Below are 26,845 nucleotides of genomic sequence, written 5' to 3' on the forward strand. Positions count from 1 at the left end.
CAGTTAGGACCACCAAAACACTGCCACGTGCACATGCCAAAACATGTGCCCTGGAGGGCAAATTCACCCCAGGTTGAAAACCCCTGCTGTATAATAATGAGAATGTGACAAGGACGAACCCCACAAACCTAATATTGAGCAAAAAAAGCCAGTTGTAAAAGAGTGATAATATCTCATTCCACATCCTTTAGAAACAGGGAAGACTATCGGATGGGAATAGAAGTCAAGATGGTGGTTATCTTTCCATAGGTGGTGATTAGGAGAGGAATGGGAACTGCTGGGGTTTGGTAATATTCTGCTTACCGACTGGACGGTGCTACACAAACATGTTCATGTTGTGAAAATCCATACCTGTACACTTAAAATCAGTTTGCTTTTTTTTTTGTATGCTATAATGCCCTTAAGGCTGGCTCCTGAGACCTTTTGTAACTTTGACTTTTAGGATTCAGGAGCTAGCCTGAAAGAGCTGTTTCCAGTGGCTGTAAACTGGACCAGTGGGAGCAGCAAATAATGGTAGTGGTGGGATTATAACTCAAAGAATAAGTATTGATGAGCCCATCCTTGTTTAAATAAATGATCAAATAAATGAGGGAGAAGGAACAAATCTTCCTTACAAAAGAACTCCAAGTGATGTTGAAGGAAGGAAAGAAAATCGCCACTAGAACACCGTAGTAGTGTTGCAGGCAAGTTCCTCAGGAATGCTAAAATTAATAGGTGATGCTTTTAGGAGAAACAGGTACTTTGCATACTATTTTGCATTGCAACCCCCCCCCCCAAGACATTAATATTGCAGTAGTTTTGATATAGATCTGCACACATTCTTCAGTACAGCTCCTTCAGGCAGTGGCACTTAATTCCCTTATTTCCCTTACCCTAGAGTGTGGCCTGGACCTTGGGGCTCACTCTTAAAGAATAGAAGATAAAAAGTGAGAAATAGTGACTTACAGTGAGAAACTGGCAGACCCCATGGTAACCAAATGAGCCCAGTAGAGCAGGTCATTCCTCAGTCACTTGCCCCTTCATGTGATGTGATGAGAAGGGCGCTTTATGACGTTCTTCCTCAGAACTCCAGTCTATTAATAGGAAAATATCAGACAGACCTAAATCAAGACATTTATTATCTTCTAGTACTCTTCAAAACTAGGAGGGTCAAGATAAACAAGGAAAACCTGAGAAACATATTAGAAGATATTAAGGAAATGCGAGCCCCCAAATGCAACGTAGCATCCTGGATTAGATCCTGGAACAGCAAAGAGATTTTTGGAAAAATTCAAAGTCCAGATCAAGGCTATATAGTGTAGTTGGTAAGTTTCCAAAATTAATTTTTTTAAGGGAAGCTGGTTTAGGATATACGAAAATTGATCTTTACAACCGTCTTTACAACTCTTCTATAAATCTAAAATTATTTTTAAATGGTTGTTGTTGTTTTTAAGTAAAACCATATAAAAAGATGTACTCAGAGAAATCTTGTTCCCATCCCAGTTCTTTCCATTCCCTATTGGTAACCAGTTTTTTGATTAGTTTTTTTTTTTTTTTTTTTTTTTAAGTAAAGAAATCTATTCTTAATTCCCCTCTTTTCTTACATAGATATGTACCAACGTTAGTAACCATGTATGCTGATCCTGGAAATTTCTCCACACCCATAGTTAAAGATCTTAGTCTGTCATAATAGCTGCTTGGCACGCCGTTGATGTTAATGTACCTTATTATTCAGCTAGTACCCTAATGATGGGCATTTGCATTGTCTAGTTTTTACTGTTATAAACAATACTTTGAGTGATCTTGTGCACCTTTGTCTTCTGTTTGTGATGATGTTGTCAGAGTAGATCCTTCGAAGTGGAATTGCTAAATCAAAGAGCGAGTGCTGCTGCAATTTTGTTACATACTGCCAGATTCCCCTCTGTGAGAGTTGTTCCATTTTGTACCCCCACATGCAGCATATGCGATTACTTGCTTTTCTCTGGCCTTGCCAGCAGAAAAGATTTGGGCTTTTTGCCGATCTGATTGGTGAGAAATGATATCTCAGTACGACATCTGAGATATACCATTTTCTGGATATATTATAAGATAAAGCAAATATATAAATGGTATAACTGAAGATCAAGTTTTTCAGTGCAAAGGAAACATAGACAGATACACACACATATATAAACGAGATCAAAGACTAAGAAAAAAACCAACTCTTCATTTTTACTAAGCATCTGATTATGAACTCTTTAATACATACTGAGGCTTTAGTGAACCAGTCTCCCCTGGCCCCCACCCGTTGCCCAGTTCAGTCACACAGAGCATAAATTAGTTCAAGAAGATTACTTTTCTTCAGGTAGTACTTCATTCTTCCTGTTGGAGGAAGACCACATTCTCTTTAGAGCTCACAGGTGCAAGGAGAGCAGTCCACCCCCTGTCACTTTTCTGACCAGAGATGAAGTGTGGCGCACAGGAGAAGTTAGGTTTCCAGATTAACTGAAGGCCCTGGCCCAGAGCCTGGCTGCCCAGATGCTACTTTCTTGCTGAACCAGACTAATCTTGTTCTAGCTGCCTCTTTAGAACCTTTCCTCTGCCCTGTATGAAAATTCCTGTTTTCTGGTCTGATTTACAAATAATTTACATATTATAATGATCTCTAGGTGAGAATTCTTATTTATTGTTTTCTTTTTCCAGCTTAGAGGTTTTAGGGAATTTCTTCATTCTGAATGAAAGAGAAGGGGATGAAAGCAAGAAAAATTTAAAAACACTTCTTCTTTTCCTTATAGACCACCTCCCTCCACCCTCTCCCCCTAGATCACTACACCCATACCTGATCTACACTGCTCTGTTCAGTGGCTTGTTCAGATATTAATTAATCAGTATGGTGGCTTTTCTAAGTGAAAGTACTTAAATGGAATCAAGTAAACTAAAAAAGGGAAAATTTGATTGGATGCTAGATGGAAGAAATGGATAATTTTGGACCATAAATCTTTTGGGTTAGGACAGACCTAGGTTTTACTGAAGAACAGAATGTAGACCAGCATGAGGAAGCTAGGTCTAATGAAGAAAGGCAGAAAGAAATGAGACAAATGCTCTTCCTTTTAAGCTGTGAAATATGGGATTTATCATACTACATGTCACTTGAGTGTTATATTGCGTGTGGAGATGAGCCTGGTCTTCTAAATGCCAATCAGTAGTGTCTCCTCTATTGGAATTTTTTTTATCAAGTACAAATCTATGATTGTAGATTGTTTATAATGATGGAGATTGTTTAATGTGAGGTATCCCTTTCCAACATTACTTCTCTTTTTCTCAGGATTCTAACATTTTTCCAAAAGTCTTTTGGAAAGAACAAGTCTACTTCAATAAATGAAGGAGAATAAAGAAAATTCAAGCCCTTCAGTAACCTCAGCAAACCTGGACCACACAAAACCATGTTGGTACTGGGATAAAAAAGACTTGGCTCATACACCCTCACAGCTAGAAGGACTTGATCCAGCTACTGAGGCCCGGTACCGCCGAGAAGGGGCGCGGTTCATCTTTGATGTGGGCACACGTTTGGGACTGTATCCTGTTTCTGGAATCTACAATAGATGGGTTCCCCACCACCACCACCAAGAATTAAATTAGGCATTATAGATAAAAGAGTAACATCCCTGACTAAAACAGCTTTGAAATATCTTTCTTATTTAAATGCTACTTCAGATTTGCTTGGCTCCTTAGGGGTTTTCTGTTTCTTTTTTACAACTTCAGTGTGAAGACATAGCCACTGAGCTTGTGGCGACCAGTATGGAAAGCAGCGCCTGCTGATCACAGAGGGAGTATATCTAAGGATAGTGAAGCCCTGCCTTACTAAAGCTTCCCAGGTGGCGCAGTGGTAAAGAAGCCACCGGCCAATGCAGAGATGCAGGGCCAGTCCCTGGGTTGGGAAGGTCCCCTGGAGGAGGGCATGGCCACCCACCCTGGTATTCTTGCCTGGAGAATCCCTTGGACAGAGAAACCTTGCAGGCTGCAGTCCATGGGGTCACAGAGAGTCAGACACAGCTGAGCACACAGCACACACACCTATTAAAGCACAGACTGCAGTTTGTACCAGAATCCTGACACCTTGAGGCTCCCATTCACCTGCTTTGTCACTGGTAATATTTGCCTTCCCACTTCTCTTGTTGTTATTGTTCACTTTTATTATTTTTCTGCATTTAATGAAGACATAACTCTTGGCCAAGTCCTTAACCAGAACAACAGACACTATGACACCCTGGCAACTGGAATAATTTATTTTCATCGCTTCTATATGTTCCATTCCTTCAAGCAATTTCCAAGATATGTAAGTATTTTAATTCTAATTCTCTATCATGTGTTATTACTTCTACATAGTTCAGTGAACAGATTGTAGCCTTTCTTTTTATTGTATTTTACAGGAAGTATTCATTTTTGTATGGTGCATACTATATATAAACAAAATCAAGTTCAAACTTTGTTTTTTCCCAATTAACTGTATTAAAATATTTTTTGACTGTTTTATTTGGGTCAGTATGAACCATAATTGTGTCGTCCTTAGTGTACTTTACTTCCTTGTTATTTTTCCCAAGATAAGATTGGCCTTACGGTTGAGACCCAGCAAAGGCCAAGATGGCATCGGAGTTCTTTGTTCCATGTCAGTGAGTCCTCAGTTACTTTTTAAACCTGCGCTGTGGGAGATGCCACCTCCAGTAGTTTCCGGTCCAGGACGGCTGGTCTGATGAAGGCCAAGCACACAGTAGAGAGCGAGGCCACGGGAGAGGCAGGGAAGAAAGCTAGCGCTCCAAGGGAAGGGGTTGCCTGCACCATGGAGGAGTCGGGGCAGTGCCAGGGAGGGGGTGCCAGCCCTGAGTTAAGCCTTAACGGTGAGGGGGACCTTGCTGCGCTGAGATGAGACTGAGCAGTCGTCCGCCAGAAACCAAGCTGAGCCAGGCTCTGGGGCGGGCGTGCAGCCAACCAGGAGGCCCAAGGGCAGGAAGGGCATGGTGGGACTCTGGGTGCAAAAGTAGTCTGAGCTAGACTGTTGTGGACCTTGAATTCCAGACCAGGGAACTGTGACTTTAGTAGGTCAGCCGACACGATGGGAGGGTTTTATAAAGAAGACAGAATTAGACATAACAGGAAGTTAGTCTGCTGGGGCTTCTTCCTTTTGCTGAGTTACTTAGTTTTGCACGAATCTCTTCCTCACTAGTTTGTGTTGTTCTCGGGGGAGAGACCGTGTCTGCATCCGCTTTATACTCCAGCACGGTACTGACTGCTGTGTGACGTGTGGTCAGGATTCTGTGAGTGGAGGGGCACGTAGAAGAGCAAGCAGGCAGAGGAAAGCTGGAGACAGAGCGGTGAGGGTCACAGGGACGAGGAGCTGGACCAGGAGTCGGGCAGCAGAAGGAAGGAGAGAGAGCACGGGCGTGGTACGGGGCGAACACTCTCTGAGCAAGGCTACTGCTCGGAGGCAGTGTCTCTAAGAGTACAACATGAAGAGAAAGTTTGTTTTTGTGACTTTTTCCGTCTACATGATTCACATGACATTTTATTCAGAAAACTGTATTTTAAATAATTTGTGAAGTCGAATTGGAGGTCGCAGGGTGGACTGTCTGTATGTGGACTTTCCTTCAGGCTTTTAGAGTGCCCTAGTGTTTGTGAATGAGAAGAGCAAGACAGGAAAGGAGGTGCCCCAGTTGATGGTGAAGGCCCCAAATCCTTCTGTTTCTGGGTGAGCCCTGATAGTGAGATCAAGAGCTTTTGTCTTCCTTTTAGGTGACAGGAGCTTGTTGTCTCTTTCTGGCTGGGAAAGTAGAAGAAACACCAAAAAAATGTAAAGATATCATCAAAACAGCACGGAGTTTATTAAATGATGTACAGTTTGGCCAGTTTGGAGATGACCCAAAGGTAAGAGTCATAGCTTCCTCTGCTCAGCTCTTGATTCCTCAGGGCAGCATTGTGGCAGAGTTCCTTGTGTTGACAATGGCTGTGGCCCCAGTATCTGCCAGTCCCTGGAATCCCTAAGAGGCCCTTGTACAGAGATTGCTCTTCCTTGCTTCTGTGAGTAAGGAGGGGAGATATGTACTCTGCACTTAGGTGGCAGCTACTGATGTGCTGTGTCGGCTTCTGACCGACACAGGGGCAACAGCACATAGAACCAGTAGGAGCAAAGTTCTCTCGTGGCTGTTAGCACTCTTAGGCCCAGAAGCAGTTGGGCTTCTTGGGTTCATCTCTAGCCGGCGTCTGGGCAGACAGAAAGTACAGGTGCTGTATGTACATGTGTGTGTGTCTTTTGCTTCCCAAGAATGGTGGAAGATACGAACATTTGCAGACAGATTAATAGATTGTCCATCTTGTCCTTTCCCCACAACACCTGCTACTGTCAGGAAATGGTGGCAAAATAATTGTACACATTCCTTTATTACGTTCTAGAAAGACCACTTTCAGGGATTGGTAGCGGCTTTCCTTCTCCCTTTTCTTGTCAGGATCTCCCATTATGATCCTTATAGCATTGACAAGAGTGATCCTTTATGACCTTTATCACAGCTCATAATTGCGTAGCTTTTTTAACCAGGTCAGCACACAGAGTATCCCTTTTCTCAGCTGTCGTCTGTGAGCACTCAGACCCTGTCTGTTCTGCCTGGTGCCTCGTGTTCTCTCCTGGCTGGACAGGGTAGACGTTCAGCAGGTACTTGTTGAGTAAATGACAGACTGAGATTGTGGGGAGAAACTGAGAATCACAGAAATGCAAAGCTGACCCAGTCGGAGACGTTCGGCGCCCCCGCGGCCCTGTTCCTCCTAGTCAGCTGGTGTCGCTTCCCAAGGCAGTCACCCTCCCTCTGGCCCACAGAATCTGGGTGTGTGTATAAAACACATGTGCTAGTTTTCCTTCTCCCTTCAAAGAGGTGACAGAGGCCAGAATGCTTTTGCACGTTCTGTGGTTGCAATAAATGGTGGTCCTTTGTGTAAGTATTGTCGGTGTGGGTAACCCTATCCCTTGAACTTGTTTATAAATCCATTCACCTGTTTATAAAAATGTGAACTTATGATAAACTCATAACTACCAGTGGTCAAAAGTATATTTTATGAAAGTAATGTACCATTAGATATTTCTGATGCCATAGGTTTTTTATTTTCATGGAGCACAGAGTCTGTTGTAGAAATGGATCGTGCTTTAGTCATCTCTGGTCACCGGGACAGAAGGACCTTGTGGCTAACGAGCCGTGGTTACTCAGGAGTCGCAAAGATCTGGAAGCTGCAGCCGCTGGTGTGCGTCATCCAAGGCCCCTTTGGAGGAGTCCTCTCCTGCTTGCAACCTTAACCCCCCACACCAGCACGCCAGGAACCTGAGACCCGGGCCAGGCACAGCGAGGCGGAAGTCCTGCAGCGCAGGGCCCAGAGGCCAGCAAGTGGGGAATGGCTGTGCTCATCAAGCTTTTAATGCAGGCCAGCTTGACCCACATGGGTAGCGGGCTTTGTAGCCCACACTCTGCTTTCTCACATGCAGTCTCCCTACGCCTGACTGGGTGTCGGGGCCAAAGGAAAGAACCTGGGTCTGGGAGCAGTGAGAACACTGTGAAAGATACTGTCTCGATGGAGAGGAGAGGAGGGCAGTTTGGAGGGAGGCCATGTGAGCACGTAAGAAAAATAAGGTCCTGAATCATGTCCTAATAAACTTTGCCCGAACTGTGTGATTTCTCCCTGTTAAGTTAATCTCTCATGTACTCAACAAGTACTTGTTCCAGGCTCTGTGTTAAGCACTAGACATCGGTAGCAATAGGGCTTCCCTCGTAGCTCAGTCAGTAAAGAATCTGCCTACAGTGCAGGAGACTTGGGTTCGATCCCTGGGTCAGGAAGATCCCCTGGAGAAGGGAATGGCAACCCACTCCATATCCTTGCCTGGGAAATCCCATGGACAGAGGAGCCTGGTGGGCTTCAGTCAGTGGGGTTGCAAAGAGTCGGTCATGACTGAGCGACTAACACTCACAGGTAGCAAAACAGGCATGGCCTTTGCTCCCATGGGTTTTACAGTCGAGTGGAGGGATAGATTTTATGATCAAAGATTCAGATAGCCAGTGATCTGCTTATGAGATGTGATAAATGCTGTGAAAGGTTATTAAAAGGTGTGGTGAGGGCTTGCCATCTGGGAACCTAGGCAGGTATTCCAGACAGGTAGTACGGGGCTGAGGGAAAGTTCCCCGAGGGGTGATGTTGGCACCCAGACCTATAATTATCCCTTTAATTGAGTACCTGAAACACAAAGGGAGGCCAGGCCTTGAGCTGTCTCGTAATACTGTACTGTATGGGCTACAGTCTGGACACTTGTTAAAGAGTGTTCCCAAATTTAGAAGATACGATGAAGCTTCTAGGAAACAGGTGGTGACAAAAACGCTGAGGGGTTGGGGTGGAGGAGACAGTGACGGTGGGATCTTTTTTTCTTTTTTTTTTTCATACTGTATGAAAGCGTTAAGACTTGAAAAAACTTTCTTGAGAGAACACTTGGGAAACTTGAGTGGAAGCACATTCACCCTGCCTGCCCTGCCATCTGGAATAACTCTTGTGGTAGAATCCTCTGCCTTCTGTGAACTGATACCGTACTTGAACCTAAACCAGTTATCTACATGGCTTCTCTTCCCAGAGTTAACAGATCTATGTAACTGTTAACGATGAGATTGTCAGTCTCTTGAAACCCTTTCTTCTTCCACTCAAACAAGTGATTCTAACTGCTCTTGCCACACAGAGCATCTTGACAGTACTTTACAATCAAGTGAAATTGTCTTAATGTAAGTGCTCAGTCAGGCTGTACAGCCGTTGAATTCAAGAAGTTCTTGTTTATTAACTAGTTAGGAAGTATAATCAAAAGAGATTCCATTTACAATAACAGCAGTAAAATAATATATCCAGGAGTAAACCTTAAAAGAGATTTATGGAAACCATGTTGGGGCTGGGAGACTTTAAAACTACAAAAGGACTGGAAAGGAGATTTTCATAAATAAATTTTTGATAGTAAGATACAGTGTAATTAAAAGGTCCATTCTATAAATCAATGAGTTCCCAGTCAGAACATAGTGGCCTTCATTTTTTCTAGAATGGTACCAAATAAAATGATATTAAAATGCAGGTGTTAGGGGGAACATGCAAAAATAAGAAACGTTTTTTAAAAGAGAAGTAATAATTGAACTGTCCCAAATGTTTAATCACTTTGGTCCTGGTACAGAAATAGACCAACAGATCTATGAACAAAAAAAGATTGTATGTGAGCACACATGTGTATATGAATAGGCAGCTTAGGATGTAGTTTGATAAAAGAGAAGATGATGATTTATTCAATAAATAACATTGGGAAAGCCTGTTTCAGGAAGATGAAAGATTAAAACACAGTAATGATGTGCCCCATTCACACACACACACATTTAACTGGTATAATTCACTGTCCAGGTATGCATGAAGCTGCCACTATTACAGTCTTTCTTGCTTAAAATTTTCAGTGTAAATGCTTGAAAGATTGCATTTTTTAATACAGGTTTGGAAGGAAACTGAGGTTTATTAATGTATCTATAAAGTAAAGATCTGTTTTTTAAAGGGGACTCATGTGTGTTGAACGTAATAACATTTCTGAGAATGTTTGTTTCCAGTAGTTTTAAAAATTAACTCTGATTGTTTTGCTTTCCTACTTGTAGTTCTTTTGAGAATTTTATCGTCTTCTGAGCATGTTAAAGGCCTGAGTGGGAGAGAGGAGAAAGGGAATGAAAACTAGTTTCTAAAATAGAACTTGGGAGAGAGAATAAAAGGAAAGCTCACGTTTTTAATGCTGTTTCAGACCTGTGATTGAAATTACTACCCCAGCATTTGTTATTTCATTTTTAGGAAGAAGTAATGGTTCTGGAGAGAATCTTACTGCAGACCATAAAGTTTGATTTACAGGTAGAACATCCGTACCAATTCCTACTCAAGTATGCAAAACAACTCAAAGGTGAGAAGAAAAAATGTTGTGAAGAGAACCTCTTCATTCTGAAATCATCTGTATAATAATTTGATGACACTCAGATTACACTTTTCAAGATAGAAGAGCAGAAAGTTCAGTGTTTGAAGTACCCAGGCCATAGCTTGCCAGACAATTCATGTTATAGCTGCTAATGCTGTTTCCTTTTATGTATAAACAGACTCTGTCATCCAGTTGCCAAGTGATATGAGGCAGGAAAATGAGTCAGAATTTTTTAAATAGCCTAATAAATTCAGCCTCAGAGCCAGGTTTCCCATAAATGGTGGTTCAGCATGGGTCATGTGGACAGAGGAAAGAGGTAGGACCTGGGTCCGCTCGTCTGTCCTTGGCTCCCCGGCAGCAGCTCTTTGCTGTGTGTTAGGACGGCTGCTGAGCACCCGGTAGACTTCAAATAAGTACTTACTGCCTCTCGTGCATTGTTTTTTCTTTCTATTGCTACTAATTTGCCTTCTCTTTCCCATCTCTAGGTGACAAAAACAAAATTCAAAAGTTGGTTCAAATGGCATGGACATTCGTCAATGACAGGTACACGTGTTCACATTGGTTTAATCTTGGTGCTTTCAAACAGGCAGGGACTTCGTGTGTCATCTAACCTGAACCCCTTATTTTGTCGTGAGGAAACTGACTTGCCCCAGCTTTAGGGCCCAGTACACGGCAGAGCTGGGGTTAAATAAAATCCAGGTCATCTGCTTCCCGGCAGAGGGGTAACCTGTTACATCATGGTGGTACAGGATGCTGAAGCCTTACCACCAGCTTGAAACAGAAGTCCAACGCAATATACCAGAGAATTTTGACAAGTAAATACTTAAATCCATTTGATTTTGCAAAAGTTGGAGAGTATGTATCTGCAGTTTTATACTTTTTGTGGTGATTCTAAAGCCTTGATGTTCTTGGAGCCCAGAGAGCTAATGAGGTACTGTATGGGGAACAGAATGCCCATGAGTAGCGTTGCTTCATGTGAGGAGAAGGGTCAGCACCAGGATTCCAGCCACTTAAGAACTTAAGCAATTTCACTTGTATTTCACAGCATAGCAGTTTCTAAAGGTGCTGGAATTCTTCTGCCTCTTCAAGGAACAGACAGATTAGTAACTGTAGTTAATAACTCTTTTCAGTATGTTTAGAAGGCTAAAAAGTTGCTTATTAATAATACTGTATTTGATCATGTATAGGGGATTATAAGCAAACAAGACACTTGGATACAGCATCTAATCTCCTTGCATTCAGTTAGTCATAAGTGTTTGCTCATCCAAGTCAAGTCACCTCTTTTTCTTGTTGAACTAGTCTCTGCACGACCTTGTCACTACAGTGGGAACCAGAGATCATAGCAGTGGCAGTGATGTATCTTGCGGGACGTTTGTGCAAATTTGAAATACAGGAGTGGACCTCCAAACCCATGTACAGGAGATGGTGGGAGCAGTTCGTGCAAGACGTCCCTGTGGATGTTTTGGAAGGTATGGGGTGTGCTGAGCTTTCTGCAGGCTGATCATTCTTCCCTGGGAAACTTGAGTCCCGAGAATGGATTTTCCCCAGTAGGTGCATGCAAACTATTCTTTAATTAAATTCTCTAGAGTGTTCATTCTGTCCAAGGGTGAACTGAAAATGCACAGCAGTGCTTCACACACCAGAGATGGGTGATTTGTTAATACACATACGACCCGGCATAATGGTCCTTGTAGGGGCATCATAGCTGCAAGGGACACTGGGGGCATTTTAAAACATCACCTTGTGAGGAATGCAATTGTTGCCTCTCGTTTAGACATCTGCCACCAAATCCTGGATCTGTACTCACAAGGGAAACAACAGATGCCTCATCACACCCCCCACCAGCTGCAGCAGCCCCCACCCCTCCAGCCTACACCGCAGGTGCCACCAGTGCCGCCGTCACAGCCGCCTCCAGGCCCCGAGCCGCCGCAACCCCCACAGAAGGACTCGCAGCAGCCGGCCCAGCAGCCGCCGCCGCCGCCCGCCCAGCCACCCAAGAAGCCATCCCCACAGCCTAGTCCCCCCCGGCAGGCGAAGCGAACCGTGGTGAGTGCGCCGGCTCAGCGCCGGGTGGCTGGCTTCCCACGGCAACCCCCCCACACACCCCCGAGCGTGTTCCCCTTGCTGAGGATCGCCCGGAACTGCAGCCTTGCCGTCTGCATGTCCGTGGGCAGCTGGACCGCTGGTGTGGTTGAGGGGAGGCCTCTGGGAGCCAGGGCAGCTCCATCCTTCAGCTCTGCTGTTGCTATGCCGGGGCCCCAGACCCTGCCAGGGGTCGTTCGCACATCTGCACACCGACTGCTGGGGTCGGCGTCTCCCCGGCTGTCAGTGATGCGCGCTGTCTGTAAAGGTTCCTCCCCACGGCAGGGGGAAGCCCTATGGGACAGGCAGGGTAGCAGGCCCTGCTCACCGCAGCTCCGACGGCTCGAGGAGGGCGCAGGACTCACTGCGCAGAAAAGCTAGTCCTTCTGGCCGATTTGAAAGGGAAAGAGGAAGGAGGCAGAAATGATGACCTGTCAGATGCCTTGGTTTGCTCTGCAGGTTCAAGCCAAAGTTAATTTTTGTCTGAGGCCATGTCTGGCTGTGATTCTCCAGTGCCTGAATAATCCGTTTTTCTGATGGTTACTTTTCAGAGTCTTGGTTAACCCACTGTGTATTTTCTTTTGTAACAGGTTGTTTCTCCCAAAGAAGAGAACAAAGCAGCAGGTAATTTGCCGTTCTTGTGCTTCCTGATTTAGTTTTATGTGTTGTTTATCAAAACTTTAGATTCTTAATCAAAAAATCATTTCCTTTCAGATTTAGATTGACCTTAAAATTTAACGTTGGAGCCCAGCAAAAGTTTTATCCTACCTGCATTGTCTCTTCTGTATATTCCTCGACTGTGTGTTTTTGGATTGTACTCTAACAGAAAGTATCAGTTCAAAGAAAATCACTAGCGGCAGTGAAAACATGCTCAGCAACATACGGTCGTTCCTTGGTATCAGCAGCGGCGGGGCAGCCTCCGGGACCCGCCTTGGATACCAGACTCCCAGATGCTCAAGTTTCATAGTCTGCCCTCCCTGTCTACAGATGCGAGGGTCCGACTGTATATCAAAATATAGTTAGGAATGTAGGCGAACCACTGCAGCAGCATTTATTTTTGAAGGTTAGTTAAGCCCACCGCAGTCAACAGAGTGAAGGCCCCCTGGCTGAGCAGCAGGCAGCAGCGTGCAGGTAGAAAGGAGGGGAGCCACGAGCCAGGGTGCCGCCTGCTGTTTACGGGGCCAGGCTTCTTTGCAACACCTATTTTCCCCATATGTGTGGAGCCGAGTTGGTTAACTTGTTTCTGTGCTAGAAACCAAAGTGAGGGAAGCAGGACGATCACAGAGACGACTAGAGGCGCGTTGCCTCCGACTCAGCCGGCCCCGTGGTGATGATCCCTGTGCAAGCACAGAGCGGGTGTCTGTATTTCTGCTTCTCCGTTTTCTCTGTTACTTGGTTCCAGGGTAGGGACCCCAGGAATTATTTACTGAACTGTTGTGAGATCTTCACATTACAGTAAAGCTACATTTTTCTCAGGATCTTTGGGGAAATGATGAGTTCAGTACAGGGGAGATCTTTTCTTTTTTGGCTCCAGATGGGTAAGCAGTGAGTATGAGACACAAGAGGGGGCTGTGCTGTGTTTCACGGGGTGGACGATCCGCTGAGCTGGTACCACGTCTGTGAGAGGCAGAAACAAGCCCGGTGGGCCTTGGGGGAGGGCTGACATCAGTCAGCTGGGGCGGACAGGGTGGAGTCTTTAGGTAGATGAAAACTGATCAGTGGAATTGAGAATTTGGGAGAAAACAGAGAAAGGAGTTTTACTGGACTGGGTTCAAGGGGAGTAGCTTTTGCTAGAACTGAAGATGGGATGGAAGCAGTGACCGTGCCCACGTGGTGGAGGGTGGTGCTGCAGAAACTGGGGCCCCACGGGAGGTGTGTGAGCGGGAGATGGCACGGTCTGACTTCATTCCGTTCAGAAAGTCTCCTGGCAGCACTCACGGCACAGAGGCTGGGGAATTGGGTCGGGGGGATCTCTCAGGAAGAGGGTAAAGAGGGGCTGTCCGTGGACCTCAAATTCAGCCTGTGTTTAAGACAGAGGAAGCCAGGAATGCTGAGCAACTACAGGGCAGAGTGGTGTACAAGCTAGAATAGAGCAAGTTTCAGGGAGAAAGAACCAAAAATACACACAAAAAGATGGAGTGCTTTTTTGGTTGTATGCACACTCTACTCATGACCGGAAGGTACTGGACGCAGTGCAGCCTGTCTTGGCCACTTAGCCGAGTGGTCACTGGGGGTGCCATTCCCACGCAGCTGCCCCACCCCGAAGGGTGCGCCGTGTGCTCTGCCTCAAGTGGTCCCGACTGCTTTGCTGTTAGGTCCGCTGGCCTCCAGCCACCAGTTAATGGGCTGATAACTGGGAGTAAATACTTGTGAGAGAAAATAACCTCAGATGTGCCTGAGTGAGAATTAAACAGCGGCCGTTGCTCCTGTGCACACTCGGGGCCTCTCTTTGTGTTCTCTGCGTTAGGGTGGACCCCGATGGATACCACTTGGCACCTGAGATTCACTCCACTTCTCTCAGGTCATTGGAGGGCTTGTCTTAGGTGGTCAGGAGAAAACTGGGCAGATACGGAAAATGGGCTGGCCTTTTTGTTTTGGGGAGGGAGGTGGTAAGAGGTGTGGGGTGTGCGGGGGGTGGGGGGGGGGACAGAGGGATGTATTTCTTTGATTTCCTTTTTGTTCTTTTAAAAGGATGGTTTAGCCAGTCTGTCCTCAGCTTCCCATAAAGCCTTCACATCTGCCTTTTCCCCAAAAAAATTCCTTAACGGTACATTTTTCTGTTCCTTCTCTCTCTCTCTGACATGTTTATTCTACATGAAGAGTCACTTTTTAAAATCTATTTTTTCTTTTTAGAACCACCACCACCTAAAATTCCCAAAATCGAGCCCACTCACCCTCCATTGCCTCCAGCCCATCCACCTCCAGGTAAGCGCTGCTGGTCTCTGGGAAGACCAGCTTTTCTCTCTGCCTTTTTGAAGGACAGATTTTGGAAGTCCTGGGGAAAATTTCTAGAAGAATTTCAGAAATATAAAAAGACATTAATGACCTGGGTGTGGATATTCGCTCAGTGTTGTCCGACTTTTTGCAACTCTATAGACTGTAGCCCGCCGAGCTCCTCCGTGGAATTCTCCAGGCAGGAATACTGGAGTGAGTTGCCATTTCCGTCTCCAGGGGATCTTCCCAACCCAGGGGATTGATCCAGGGTCTCCTGCATTGCAGGCAGATTTTACTGTCTGTGCCACCAGGGAAACCCCTGGAACATAACTGGGGTTGAAGGGGGTGGGAGTTGGAGAGAGTGCAGACTGACCAGGACAGATGTGTTCTGATGACCCCCTTTGTCGTCAAACAGGGTCATCAAATCTCTGCCAGTCAGTCTGCACCCTCCCCAGCTCCCACCCGCCTCCCCTAACCTCATTCTCCCAGTCTTACCTGACTTCACACCGTCCGGCCCTCTCTCCTCTTCCCCGCTCTGGATATATTCTTGTTTCACATTTCTGAATTCACTTGAGTACTCTGCAGCCAGATACACTTTGCACAGTGGAAACAACTTCCCCTCTGAAAAATTCAGATTTACACCAAGGGCAGTCCCAATCCTCAGGCCTGAAAAATACTGGAAGTCTTCTCTCCTGTCTCGTTCTTGAGAGTCTGTTCCCTAGAGCCCCCATCAGACCCCAAGCTAAAATCAGAGGGCCCCCAGCGGGGAGACAGGGAGACGTCTGAGAAGGACCTCCTGTTGTGAACAGTGCTGGTGGTGGGGATGTGGGCGGGGGTGGTGGGGGTGCATTCGAGAAGGGGGACAAGGGGTGTGAGGCAGGGGGCTGGACCAGAAGGGGCTCGGGTGAGGCTGCATTCCAGTTTGAGCATCCCAGAGAAATAATCCATGGCTGTTTCCACTGACCTGAAATCTCCCTCCCTCTGCCCATCAGAGGTGTCATTTTTTCTGGCCTACCTGTAACTCCAAGAAGCTGTATAAGGTCTACACCTGGGGCTCCCTGGGTCAGAGAGTGACCCAGGTGTTGTTAACACCAGGTCACCAGTGTGACCATCTCTCAGGCGTCCTGCTAGAACACCAGTGCCGCAGGCAGTGCTGTAGTCTGGGGGCTCGCCTTTGGCTGCCGAGATGGGCAGAAAGAAGGGGCCCTGCACGTGTTTGTGCTAGATGAGGGGCTGGGGCAGAAGGGGCTTCCTGCACCACCGGGAATGCCCGTGGCTTGTGTACTCGGACCAAGGCGGGGCCCACAGAGCCACTGGAGGCAAGGCGGGGCCCGCAGAGCGACTGGAGGCAAGGGGGTCGTGCGCACAGGACCAAGCGGGGAGAGGTGGAGGGCCTGTGTGGTGGAAGCGCGCCCACGGCGGCAGGACGCAGGCGCAGGCCATGCCGTCGGGCGGCAGAAGCGAAGGTGGCCCACGGCGCAGCGACAGGGCCTGGAGCCCCAGGGGTGACTGGGCTGTGCGTGGAGCCCTGAGCGGGCAATGGCCCCTGCCTCCACTCGCCGCCCTGCTGGGGAGGCAGCGGCCTGGGCGGGCCAGTGACCCGGCTCCTCTCCGCAGACCGAAAGCCGCCCCTCGCAGCCGCCTTGGGTGAGGCCGAGCCTCCAGGCCCGGTGGAAGCCGGCGACCTCCCCAAGGTCCAGATCCCTCCTCCGGCCCACCCGGCGCCTGTGCACCAGCCGCCGCCGCTGCCGCACCGGCCGCCGCCGCCGCCGCCCTCCAGCTACATGACGGGGATGTCGACCAGCAGCTCCTACATGTCCGGGGAGGGCTACCAGAGCCTGCAGTCCATGATGAAGACCGAGGGCCCCTCCTACGGGGCGCTGCCGCCCGCCTACGGCCCGCCGGCCCACCTGCCCTACCACCCGCACGTTTACCCGCCCAACCCGCCGCCGCCGCCCGTGCCCCCGCCCCCCGCCTCCTTCCCGCCGCCTGCCATCCCTCCACCGACTCCTGGCTACCCCCCGCCCCCGCCCACCTACAACCCCAACTTCCCGCCCCCGCCCCCTCGCCTGCCCCCCACCCACGCGGTCCCGCCGCACCCGCCCCCGGGCCTGGGCCTGCCGCCTGCCAGCTACCCGCCTCCCGCGGTGCCCCCGGGGGGACAGCCCCCCGTGCCCCCGCCCATCCCGCCACCTGGCATGCCTCCCGTCGGGGGGCTGGGGCGGGCAGCCTGGATGAGATAACCTTTGACTCCTTTCTTTTCCTTTGTTGTTTTTTTAAGAAAAGTTTTTCTAATCGACTTGAAAAGTAGTTTAAGAGGGTAAGCAGCAGGGTACCTTGTATTATGTCGACAGTTGGAGTATGAGAAGAAGTGGACGGGACCGGAGATGAAATTGGGGTGCCCCTGCGCACCTGGAGAGTGGGCGCAGCAGTCGGTCGGGGGGCCAGGCCGCCAGGCCGTGACCCCGCCGCCTCTCCCCCCGCCGCCTCCCCCGGCTGGGCCGTGTCCACGGGCCCTGCACTGGGTTACTTCCTGCTGGTGAGAATGTTCACCAGCCATGCTGGCTCAACACACAGCTTCAGTGAGGAGTGCATTTCCTTCTAGAAACCAGTGCCTATTTTTCCTGGAAAGTCAGTTTTCAATAGTCCAGTTTCGTTTGAAGTCAAGCTTGTCATTGCTGTCATTCATGAAGTTCTCGCCCACGGCTCCCAGGCCAGATGAACCACTGTCTGATTTAGAGAGAACCCACACCATTTGTGTTCGAGGTACTCTGAAGGGGCTGCCTTGCTTGGATGGCTCTATTCTTTTTCCAGGGAGAAAGGGAGAAATGTTCTTGGAAGTAATGTATGTTTACATCAATTTGCAAATTCCTATACATAGAGATATATTTTTTAAGTGTGAATGTAACAGCATACTGTGAATTCCATCTTGGTTACAAACAAGACTCCTTCAGTCAGTTACCCAAATAAAATCAGTTCTACAATGTCCCCTTTCCTTTGTTATGGGCAGAAGGCGGGGCGCCTGGGGTTTGCAGCCCAGAAGCAGGCCTTCTTCCCGGGGGTTCTGGGGGTACGGGAGCAGGACATGGAGGAATGCCCCCCAGGAGATGGCCCAGGAGGACCTTCGGGGGCCAGCCTCCCACATCAGGCACCAGCTCGGGCTTTCTTGGGAGGAAGTGGTTGAATGTGATGGTGGTTTGGGCCTGTCCATCTCCCTCCATAGACAGGTCCCTGGGTTTAGACCGGAAACCCTTTTCCCTGCTGGTCTGTGACTCAGACCCTGGAGCAGCGGGCGTCAGCCCCACTGTCTGCCCCGAGGGGCCCCATCGCCAGAGAATGAGCACTGCATACGAACCACGGAGGCTTGCAAGGAGCCTTTATTTATCTAGCGCAAAGTATACACTATCACAGTCTTCTCTGTTACTTTTACTAAAATAGTTCAAATCAATGTTTTTACCACACTATCAAAAAAGTTCTATTTCTTTTTCTCTCCCCAAATCAAAGTGGTTCAATAGAAGGTAGAAATGGGCACAGGAGTCCAGGGCTGCCGGCACTGCCCGGAGCCGGGGAGGGGTCGGCCCGGGGCTCCAGCGTCCCGTGGAAGACAGAGCGAGGCTGCCGGCCCGCGGACGGGAGCCAGGCACGCGCCCATTCCCAGAGAGCAGCACAAATAGTTCCCCCACGTTATGAAAAATACACACCTCTCCCGCTCTGCCGTCATGCATTTCCTTTGTTTCTTTAAAAAAAAATCAGTAGTATGCATGGTTTCCTCTCAAGTTTTCAAGAAAAAAAAAAGAAAGGTCACTTTTCTCTTTCAAACACTGATGTGTGGCTAATAACTTTTGGATAAAAATGTGCTCAGTGGATTCTGATTCCAGGATGGGCCTGGCCCCCTGGGATGAGGCTGGAAGGGTGACATCCATCACAGTGGGGATGAAAGCCACAGCACAGGGGTCCCATGGGGCTCCGGCAGCAAAGAGTGTCTGAAACAAGGACCTTCACGAAAGGACACCAGGTTCAGTGACACCCCTACCCACGAGCTTCAGAGCTAAGGCTCCGGACGGGAGGAGGGGTGCCACGGTCGCCCTGCGCACACTCCCTGCGTAGTGGCAGAGCTGGGACTCCCCTGAGCTAGCCGGGATCCCGGGATCCTCCCAGCCGAGGGTTCCTGCTGCAGCCAAGGCCCCAGGCCCAGCGCGGGCCAGGCAGAAGCACTGCAGGCTCTTCAACAGCTTAGGTGAACAAGATGGTATCCCAGGTACAGCTTTGTCCTGGAAAGCCGTTCCCAGGCAGCGCTGGTTCTGGACACGGGCAGGGGGCAGGAAGGAGACCTCAGCACCACCAGAAACGCCTGCCCCGCCTCATCCCCTGAACACCACCGCAGCATTAGGGGGCAGGGTCACCTCCCTCCACCCAGGAAAGGTCCCTTTGAGGCCGTTCCCCAGGTCAGTTTGCAGGAGACCCGCGGGTACCAGGACGCCTGACTTATTGCTTATTTTCAGTGGTGGCCGAGCCAGCCTGACCCAAACGTGAAATGGGTTCTCGGGCATGGCTCCCACCCCGGAGACCCAGGAGGGAGGCCCTCTGCCCTCCAGCTCGCTGCCCACCTAGGCAGGAGTCACCCAGCTCCAAGTGCACACCCCTGGAGACAGGAGCTCACCACCTGGCCTGAGGACCAGCTCCTCCCAGGGCGCCCGTAGCTTCCTGCAACGCGCAGGGCGTCAGGACCATGCCTGATGCCGTCAGCAGCACCCACTCGGCACTCTGCGGACGCGGGCCTCCCCCGGGGACTGTCTGCCCAAGGGTGCCGACGGCAGACAGGCAGTGAGGACGGCTCTGAGTCCCTGCGGGGGCAGACCCAGGGCAGCCTCACCCGTCCCTTCGCCTAGTCCCCACCGCTCACGTGAGCCTGGACGAGGCCAAGACAGCCTCTCGGACCGCTCGAGCTCTCGGTACCGCCGAGGCGCAGGGGTCAGCGGTGCTGGAGGAACTGGAAACCAAGGCCTCTGAGTGGGCCTCACTTCCCTCACACATAAATTTTAACATCTACATGTCTCGCTTTACAGTTTTATACATGGTCATTTTACACCGAAGGTCTCATTTGATCCCCAGAGTAGGCTGCGCCCTCGACAGGAGAGGACACCGAAGCTCAGAGAGGGAGGCGGCCACCCATCGAGGCAGGGGCCAAGGCAGCGGGGCTCCCCCGCAGCCCCCCGCCCCCACCAGCCGCCCCTCCAGCAGGAGGGTCCCCACTGGCCCCCGCGCTGTGCATGAGCTGCTGGCCCTGATCCTCTGAGTCCTCCTTTTTTCCCCACCAGGGGCCTAGAGATGCTGAGTGACTTGCTGAAGGTCACACAGGAGAATGAAAGCCAGAGCCCGGGGGGGCTCCTCCCAAGGAGGGCAGCACCCCTTCACCTGCGGCCACGCGGCTCCGGGCACAGTCACCCAGGGGGGGCCTGGGCTCGGGGGGACCATTCCTGAGCAGAGGCCCAGCCACGCCGTGGCCCGCTGCCACCCACGCAGAGGGAGGCCCGGCCCAGAGGCTCCGCACGGCCCGGCGTGTGGAGCACAGACCGGAAGTGCCTCGGGCCCCTGGGCACGAGGGGCCCAGAAAGATGGGGCACCAGCTGGCACAGGCGAGGGGACACGGGAGAGGGTGTGTGGCCAAGGGTGGGGGTGTGGGACCTAAAAACAGGCAGCGGCTGGCAGCAGGGAGGCGCCGGCCTGGGGGCCAGAGGAGGGGCCACGGCGGGGCCCCCGTCATCCAAGAGTCGGGGCACCCTGCTCAGGGAGCCGGCGTTCAGAAGTGGAGCCCCGCGGGGCATCTGGCAGCCAGCGACCGCTGTCCTGGGCAGGCGGCAGCCCGGGGGGCCCCTTCGCCAGGGCTGGGCGTCTCCGAGCACCCCTCAGCATCTCGCCCACCGCCGCTGGGCCCCGGGGCAGGAAGGAAGCTGTCCAGGCCGCTCTGCTGGGGAGCCGACTCCCCGGTGTGCTGGTGTCTGAGAGGCGGGAGGGGGCCGCGCCCCCTGCAGCCAGGCGGCAACAGGCAGCGTCCTATGTACAGTCCAGCAGGGAGAAAGGAGCCGGCGGCTCGGCACAAGGGCCAAGTCCACGTCCGCGGGGGAGCGGCCCTACAAAGGCCCTTTGAACTGGTTCCCAGAGAGGTGCTGCCGGATGGAGGGCTTGGAGCTGGCGGCATCTCCCAGTTTTCTCCAGACAACCTGTGGGGAGGAAGTGGGGGGTGCTGTGAGGGGAAGGCCCACCCCAAGCCGCCCCTGGGGGCCTGTGGGCACAGACTGCCCAGTCGCTCAAGATCGCCTGCGTCCCCCAGAGCCCTGGGGCCAGGAGGGGGCACGGAGGAGACCCTCAGACCCGGTCTGTGCACACCCACCCTCACCACCACACTCCCCACCCCGGCGCAGATCACGTCGGCGCAGACCTGGCCTCATGGTGGTCCAGTGGGGTCTACAGACCCGGGGGGGGGGGGGCAGGCAGAGGAGGGGGACTCAGGACACGCTACCCTGAGCGGGGCCTGGGCGCAGCCCCCGTGATCCCCCTTCCCTCCTGGCTCCCTCGAGGTCCACAGGGACAGCACGCATCGACCAGCCGGAGAGGAGGAGAACGCTCTGCCTCCCCGAAGCCCCAGGGGGGCCCAGCTTCTCAAAGCCACGGCAGCCCCGGGCAGAGAGGGTCCCACGGGCACCCACAGTGTGAGCGCCACCTGTGCGCTGGCAGCCAGACTGACACCAGGGGCCAGGGGCCAGGGGCCAAGGGTCAGGATGCGCGGGGCAAACCAGACCAGGATCAGGGACTTGGTTCTCAGGGAGGGGAAGCAGGTCAGAACAAAGGTGGAGCAGGGAAGGAGGGAGGGGAGGAAGGGGAGGAAGGGAAGGGAGGGAGGGAGGGGAGGAGGAGGAGGGGGACAGACTGCTGGGAGATCATGGAGCCCCCCACCCCCAGGCCCTCACAGCTCACGTTGCACATCTCGCGGACGATGGCCTTCTCCTTCTCACTCAGGTCCTCCTCACAGCTGTCCTGCAGCGGCCGGTCGAGGTTTTCATGCACCTCCAGGACCTGAAGGGGGCGGACCCCGGGTCACCAGGCAGGCCCTGAGCAATGCCCACCGCCCCCATCCCTGACCTCCCCCAGGCCTCAGCACCCCCGGCTGCTGCCCGGCACCCCCAAACCCCTCCCCCACACTGCCCCAGGCAGTCATGCCCCCCCCCCACCTTCCTGCCCTGCTGCTCAGCGGCCCCGAGGCCCGGAGAGGGCAAATGTGGGGTCCAGGGTCACAGAGTCCTGAAGAGCAGCGGGGACCCGGGTGGGATCCCCCAAAGCAGCGGGAGCCGGCAAGGCCTGGCCCTCACCTTCATTGCGTGCACCACGGCCTCGGGCTTCTGCCCCGTGGAGCTGTAGCCGCCGGATGGGGGTGAGGGCAGCTCGGGAGCCGGGCAGGCTGGGCCCTGAGGGAATAGACTGCGTCTGAGCTCAGAGCTCGCCCTGGCTGGCTCCTGGGCCATGGGGCCATGGGTCTCCATGGGGCAACCAGCGGCTGGCAGAGGGCTTTGCGTCTGGGCTAGGGCCCAGGTGGGAGGAAATGGGGGCTGAGGTGATGGGGGGAGAGGAGGCTGGGAAAGAAGGCTGGGCCGGGGCAGAGAAGAAGCATCAAGAAACCTCCCCCGTCCCCAAGAAACCTCCCAAATCCCATCAGTCAGTCAGTTCAGTCGCTCAGTTGTGTCCAACTCTTTGCAACCCCACGGACTGCAGCACGCCAGGCCTCCCTGTCCATCACCAACTCCCAGAGTTTACTCAAACTCATGTCCATGGAGTTGGTGATGCCATCCAACCATCTCATCCTTTGCGTCTCCTTCCCATAGGCCCCTGTAAACAGCCCACGGGGCAGGTCTGTTGTTCTGTTTGGCAGGTCACCTAGGAAGGTGCGGAAGGGCTTGGGCTCCAGCCCCAAGCAGCCTGACTCCTAAGGCCCCTCTCCCTCACCCGTTTCCATCCTCTAGGGCCATCATGGGGCTTCCAGCCCTGACACTCCCAGCCCTGTCTAAGAACCACATTCTGCAAACACTCTAACTGGCAACTAGGAGTCAGGTTCCCACAACAGCCGGGGAAGCCAGGAGATGAGGCTGGGCGAGGAAAGGATGCAGCCTCCAGTCCCCTGCCTGCCCGTGTCAGAGGCTGAGCATCCGTCCAGCTTCTCCCGGGCAAGGGGCGCTGGCCTTGTGGCCGTGGGGCTGGAGGTAGGCCTTCAGGCTGGAGTGGGGACCCCAGGCTCCAGAGCAAGGTCAGGAAGGAGTCAAGGCCGCACAGAGGGAGCTCACACTCAGAGACAGCTGGAGCTCTGGGGCCAGCAGGAGCCAGGAGGTCAGGAGACGCTGGGCCGGGCCCTGCGATAAAGCAGCAGGTGCTGAAAGCCAGAGAGAAAACACCGAGAGTGCCCCAGGGAGTGCGTGAGGGGAGAGAAGACCCTGGAGTCCTTGGGCGTCCCTCCCGTCTCTGAGTCGTGGTTTTCTCCTCCATCAACCGCCCGATGACGCCTCTGGAGACCAGGCCAACTCAGTGAGCTCGGAAGATGAGGCCATGGCCCCAGGATCCTCCCAGCCTGGCCGCGCTGTGCAGGGACCCTTGGGGTCTGGAACCTTCCACCACCAGTGGCCAACCTCTGCACTCGCCCCACCAGCCAGCATGGCCTGGACCTGCTCCCAGGGGAGCCTGGCAGGCTTGCCCTGCTCCGGGTTCCACGCAGAGGCCAAGACCCCACAGCCCTGGGGTCTGGGAAAGCCGGGCATGAGCATGGCTCTCAAGGGAGGCCTGACCCACTCCGGATCTCGGTCTGTGTCTCAGCCAGGGTCCCTGTGTGTCCCAAGGCGTGTGCAGAGCCCTGGGACGCTGTTCCCTAACTCTGGCCCGGGCTGCCTGGTCTCTGGTGTCACATGGGGGAACCAAACAGGGTCCTGGGGGTAGGCGGGGCAGGAGACTGGAGGGGGTGTGGGCCACACCCAGGTGGGCACCTGGGACAGAAGGCTGCCTTCCTCGCACCGGCCAGCAGGGGGCGACGGTCACACACGTACCGCCCCGGAAAGCGCCTGGCCCTTGGAGGCTCTGGGCTCGAGGTCTCGTCTGCACCTGGGGCTCCCTGGTCCGCAAGGGGACACGTTCCTAGAACAAAGGCCAGGAGTGGCTGGGGGAGGCTGTGCAATCCAGCCCTTTCCTGGGCCTCCTCGCTGGGCCGATAGCAGGTGCTAATGGGGCTTCCCTGGTGGCTCAGATGGTAAAACATCTGCCTGCAATGTGAGAGACCCAGGTTCGATCCCTGGGTCGGGAAGATCCCCTGGAGGAGGAAATGGCAACTCACTCCAGTACTCTTGCCTGGAAAATTCCATGAACAGAGGAGCCTGGTAAGCTACCATCCATGGGGTCGCAAGGAGTCGGACACGACGGAGCGACTTCACTCACTCAATGAGTGCGCCGAGGAGCCTGTGAGCGAACCCACCGCCAGACACTGGTCAGGACTGTGAACTTGAGAGCATTTCCCAAGCCAGCTCACCCTGGCAGACTCCCCCAGTCACAGCCTGGAAGGCCCAAGGATGCCTCCCCAGCTCCCTAAGTGCCCACTCAGAGCAGGGCAGCCTACCGAGGGCTGACTGCAACCCTCTGTGTGGAAGCTGTCTTTTCTATGCACCCATTTTACAGGTGAGGAGGGGAAGGCTGCAAGACCTGCCTGAGGCCAAACAGCTAGTAAACCAGGGGGCCCGAGCCTCCAGCCCGGGGCTGTGGGATGCCGGGACCAGCGTCCAAAGTGGGGAGACGAGTGTACACCCCAGAAAACTGAACACAGACGTCCACACAAGTGCCCCGTCTGGGAGTGTTCAGAGATGCACAATCACAGGAGGCAAAAATGGAACAGAGGCATGCACAGCGACTGACGAACGGATGAACAAAACGAGGGTCCCCAGGTGGTGGGGTGCTGCTTGATAAGGAAAAGGCATGAAGCTCTGACACCTGCTACCATGGGGCTGCACCCTAGAAACGGTGCTCAGAAGCCAGGGACAAAGAGTGACACGTGTTATGCCTCCAATTTTATGAAATATCCAGAAAAGGCAAACGGAGAGGCAGAAAGCAGATTAGTGATTGTCAGGGGCTGGCGGGGGGGCGGGGTGTGGGGAGGGATTGCTAATGAGCACAGGCTTGCTTTCTGGGATGAGGGAGACATTTTGCTGCGATGATTGCACGGATCTGTGAAGATACTAAAATCCACTGAAATGAACACTTAAAATAGCCTCACAGAAGGCGTGCCCACACCCAGGTATGGAGAGACAACGCCCCTGGCAGCGTCAGAGGGCAGAGGGTCCTTCCCACACAAGCCTCCTCTCCCGGTGCATCCGTACACTGGACTCGGGGCTCAGCGCCCAGCCGCTCCAGAGAGGCTCCATGCCCCCTAAACAGCCCGAGAGGCCTGGACCACAAGCCTCCACCCAAGCTCCAGCCCCTCTGCGGCAGCCTCCCACGAGATACCCCAACCCACCCCCTCCGCCCCAGGAGCCTGCCCCCCAGCCTCAGTGGAGCTTCGGGCTGGCCCCCGGCCCCCAGGCCCAATCTGGCCTGGGTGCTGGCATGGACTAGCCATGCAACCCTGGCAATCCATCCCACCTCACCTCGGTGGGCCTCAGCTTCCTTCCCTCTGAAGTGGGGTGACAACCCCTGGCCACACAGGGCGGCCTAAGGGAGGCCCATGGAACCCCTCTTAACGTCTCCTCCAGGAAGCCTTCCAGAAGCCTCCCTCCCTTTGACAGACCAAGCAGCACTGTCAAGGCCTCAGGGGCTCAGCCTGGAGGAGCGAGCTTCCTCTGCTCACATCTCACAGGCCTGGCACATCACGGGAGCCAGAGGGGTTTGCACGGCACTTTCCAGGTTGCACTGTACTTTCCAGTTTGCAGCCTGCTAAGGCTTTAGCGCACAGTACCATCAGCAGTGAGGATTCCCACAGCCCAGGGAGAGGGTACGAAGGTCTGGGGAGCTGCCCCCTGTGGGGGTGATGCTGGGCTTTTCAGAGCCCTTCATCAGGAAGCAATTGGGGCCTCATTGAGCCACGGGGCTCCTGGGTAAATATTTGGATTATCTGTCGTCAGCGGGCTTTGCCACCTCCGCAGCGTCAGCAGCTACATTCCTGGAGAAGGTGCGAGGCCTCGGAGAGAAACTGCAGAGGGTTCTGCCGGCAGCCAGCAGCGGTGCCAGCCCGCTTCCGCCAGCTCGGAGTCCCAGGAGGTGCCCTGGGCTCGCCCTCACTGGCCGGGGTGGAGGGGGACAGCAAGGCCAGGACCCTGGGCGAGAGTCGGGCCCACCGTGACCTCAGGCCGGCTCTGTTTCCTATCTGTTCTAGGGGGACAGTGAGGTCCCCACCCTGTGATGGGGTTTCTGGGTGTGGGGAGAACCCGGCATGGCCCTCCAAGTAACAGATGCTCAATGAACATCCCACGGCTCACCCAGACGCGTGCTTCTGGGGGAGGTGGTTTTGCACATTCACCGATTTGTGCAGTCACTCAACAGACACTTTCATCACCTCCTCCCCACTCCCCCCAGCCCCTGGCAACCACTAACGCACTCTCTGCCTCTATAGATCGCTGCCTTCTGCACACGCAGAGTCACCGGGGACGATGGCATGCTCACCTGCAGGGAGCGGTCCTGAGCTGACCACGCTCGTCCCGGGGAGCGGGCCCCCTGCCGCCCTCCCAGGGCAGGTCAGGGCCCAGGCGAGAACCCAGGGCAACTGTGGGGGCTCCTGGCGAGAACTGAGGCACACAAGCATCCACCTGAGCTCAAGCCGGGGTAGCGACCCCCGCACAGACTCAGGCCAGCCCCAGC

The 26,845-nt window shown here is 52.7% G+C and overlaps 2 protein-coding genes across 4 annotated transcripts in view; one reads left to right on the plus strand and one right to left on the minus strand.

Annotated features, from left to right (window-relative positions):
- The window catches only part of CCNK (cyclin K), a 28,349-nt gene extending 10,394 nt beyond the window's left edge, over positions 1 to 17,955 (plus strand). The window contains exons 1-11 of one of the 2 annotated variants that reach the window (XM_065905876.1): positions 1,164 to 1,304; positions 3,284 to 3,533; positions 4,213 to 4,294; positions 5,746 to 5,877; positions 9,838 to 9,943; positions 10,441 to 10,498; positions 11,255 to 11,424; positions 11,730 to 12,001; positions 12,628 to 12,661; positions 14,891 to 14,962; positions 16,589 to 17,955. In XM_065905876.1, the coding sequence (XP_065761948.1) occupies positions 3,337 to 3,533; positions 4,213 to 4,294; positions 5,746 to 5,877; positions 9,838 to 9,943; positions 10,441 to 10,498; positions 11,255 to 11,424; positions 11,730 to 12,001; positions 12,628 to 12,661; positions 14,891 to 14,962; positions 16,589 to 17,214 (1,749 nt within the window). In that variant the 5' untranslated portion in view covers positions 1,164 to 1,304; positions 3,284 to 3,336 and the 3' untranslated portion in view covers positions 17,215 to 17,955. Of the gene's footprint in view, positions 1 to 1,163; positions 1,305 to 3,283; positions 3,534 to 4,212; positions 4,295 to 5,745; positions 5,878 to 9,837; positions 9,944 to 10,440; positions 10,499 to 11,254; positions 11,425 to 11,729; positions 12,002 to 12,627; positions 12,662 to 14,890; positions 14,963 to 16,588 lie in introns of those variants that run through there. The other variant, XM_065905874.1, reaches the window with a different exon arrangement.
- A 113-nt stretch (positions 17,956 to 18,068) lies between these two features.
- The window catches only part of CCDC85C (coiled-coil domain containing 85C), a 78,018-nt gene continuing 69,241 nt past the window's right edge, over positions 18,069 to 26,845 (minus strand). For both annotated transcript variants that reach the window (XM_065905878.1, XM_065905877.1), the window contains exons 4-6: positions 22,339 to 22,434; positions 21,947 to 22,045; positions 18,069 to 21,192 (exon numbers count right to left, since the gene is read on the minus strand). In XM_065905878.1, the coding sequence (XP_065761950.1) occupies positions 21,103 to 21,192; positions 21,947 to 22,045; positions 22,339 to 22,434 (285 nt within the window). In that variant the 3' untranslated portion in view covers positions 18,069 to 21,102. The remainder of the gene's footprint in view (positions 21,193 to 21,946; positions 22,046 to 22,338; positions 22,435 to 26,845) is intronic.

Source organism: Muntiacus reevesi, chromosome 15 (assembly GCF_963930625.1).
Source record: "Muntiacus reevesi chromosome 15, mMunRee1.1, whole genome shotgun sequence".
Taxonomy (NCBI): Eukaryota; Metazoa; Chordata; class Mammalia; order Artiodactyla; family Cervidae; genus Muntiacus; species Muntiacus reevesi.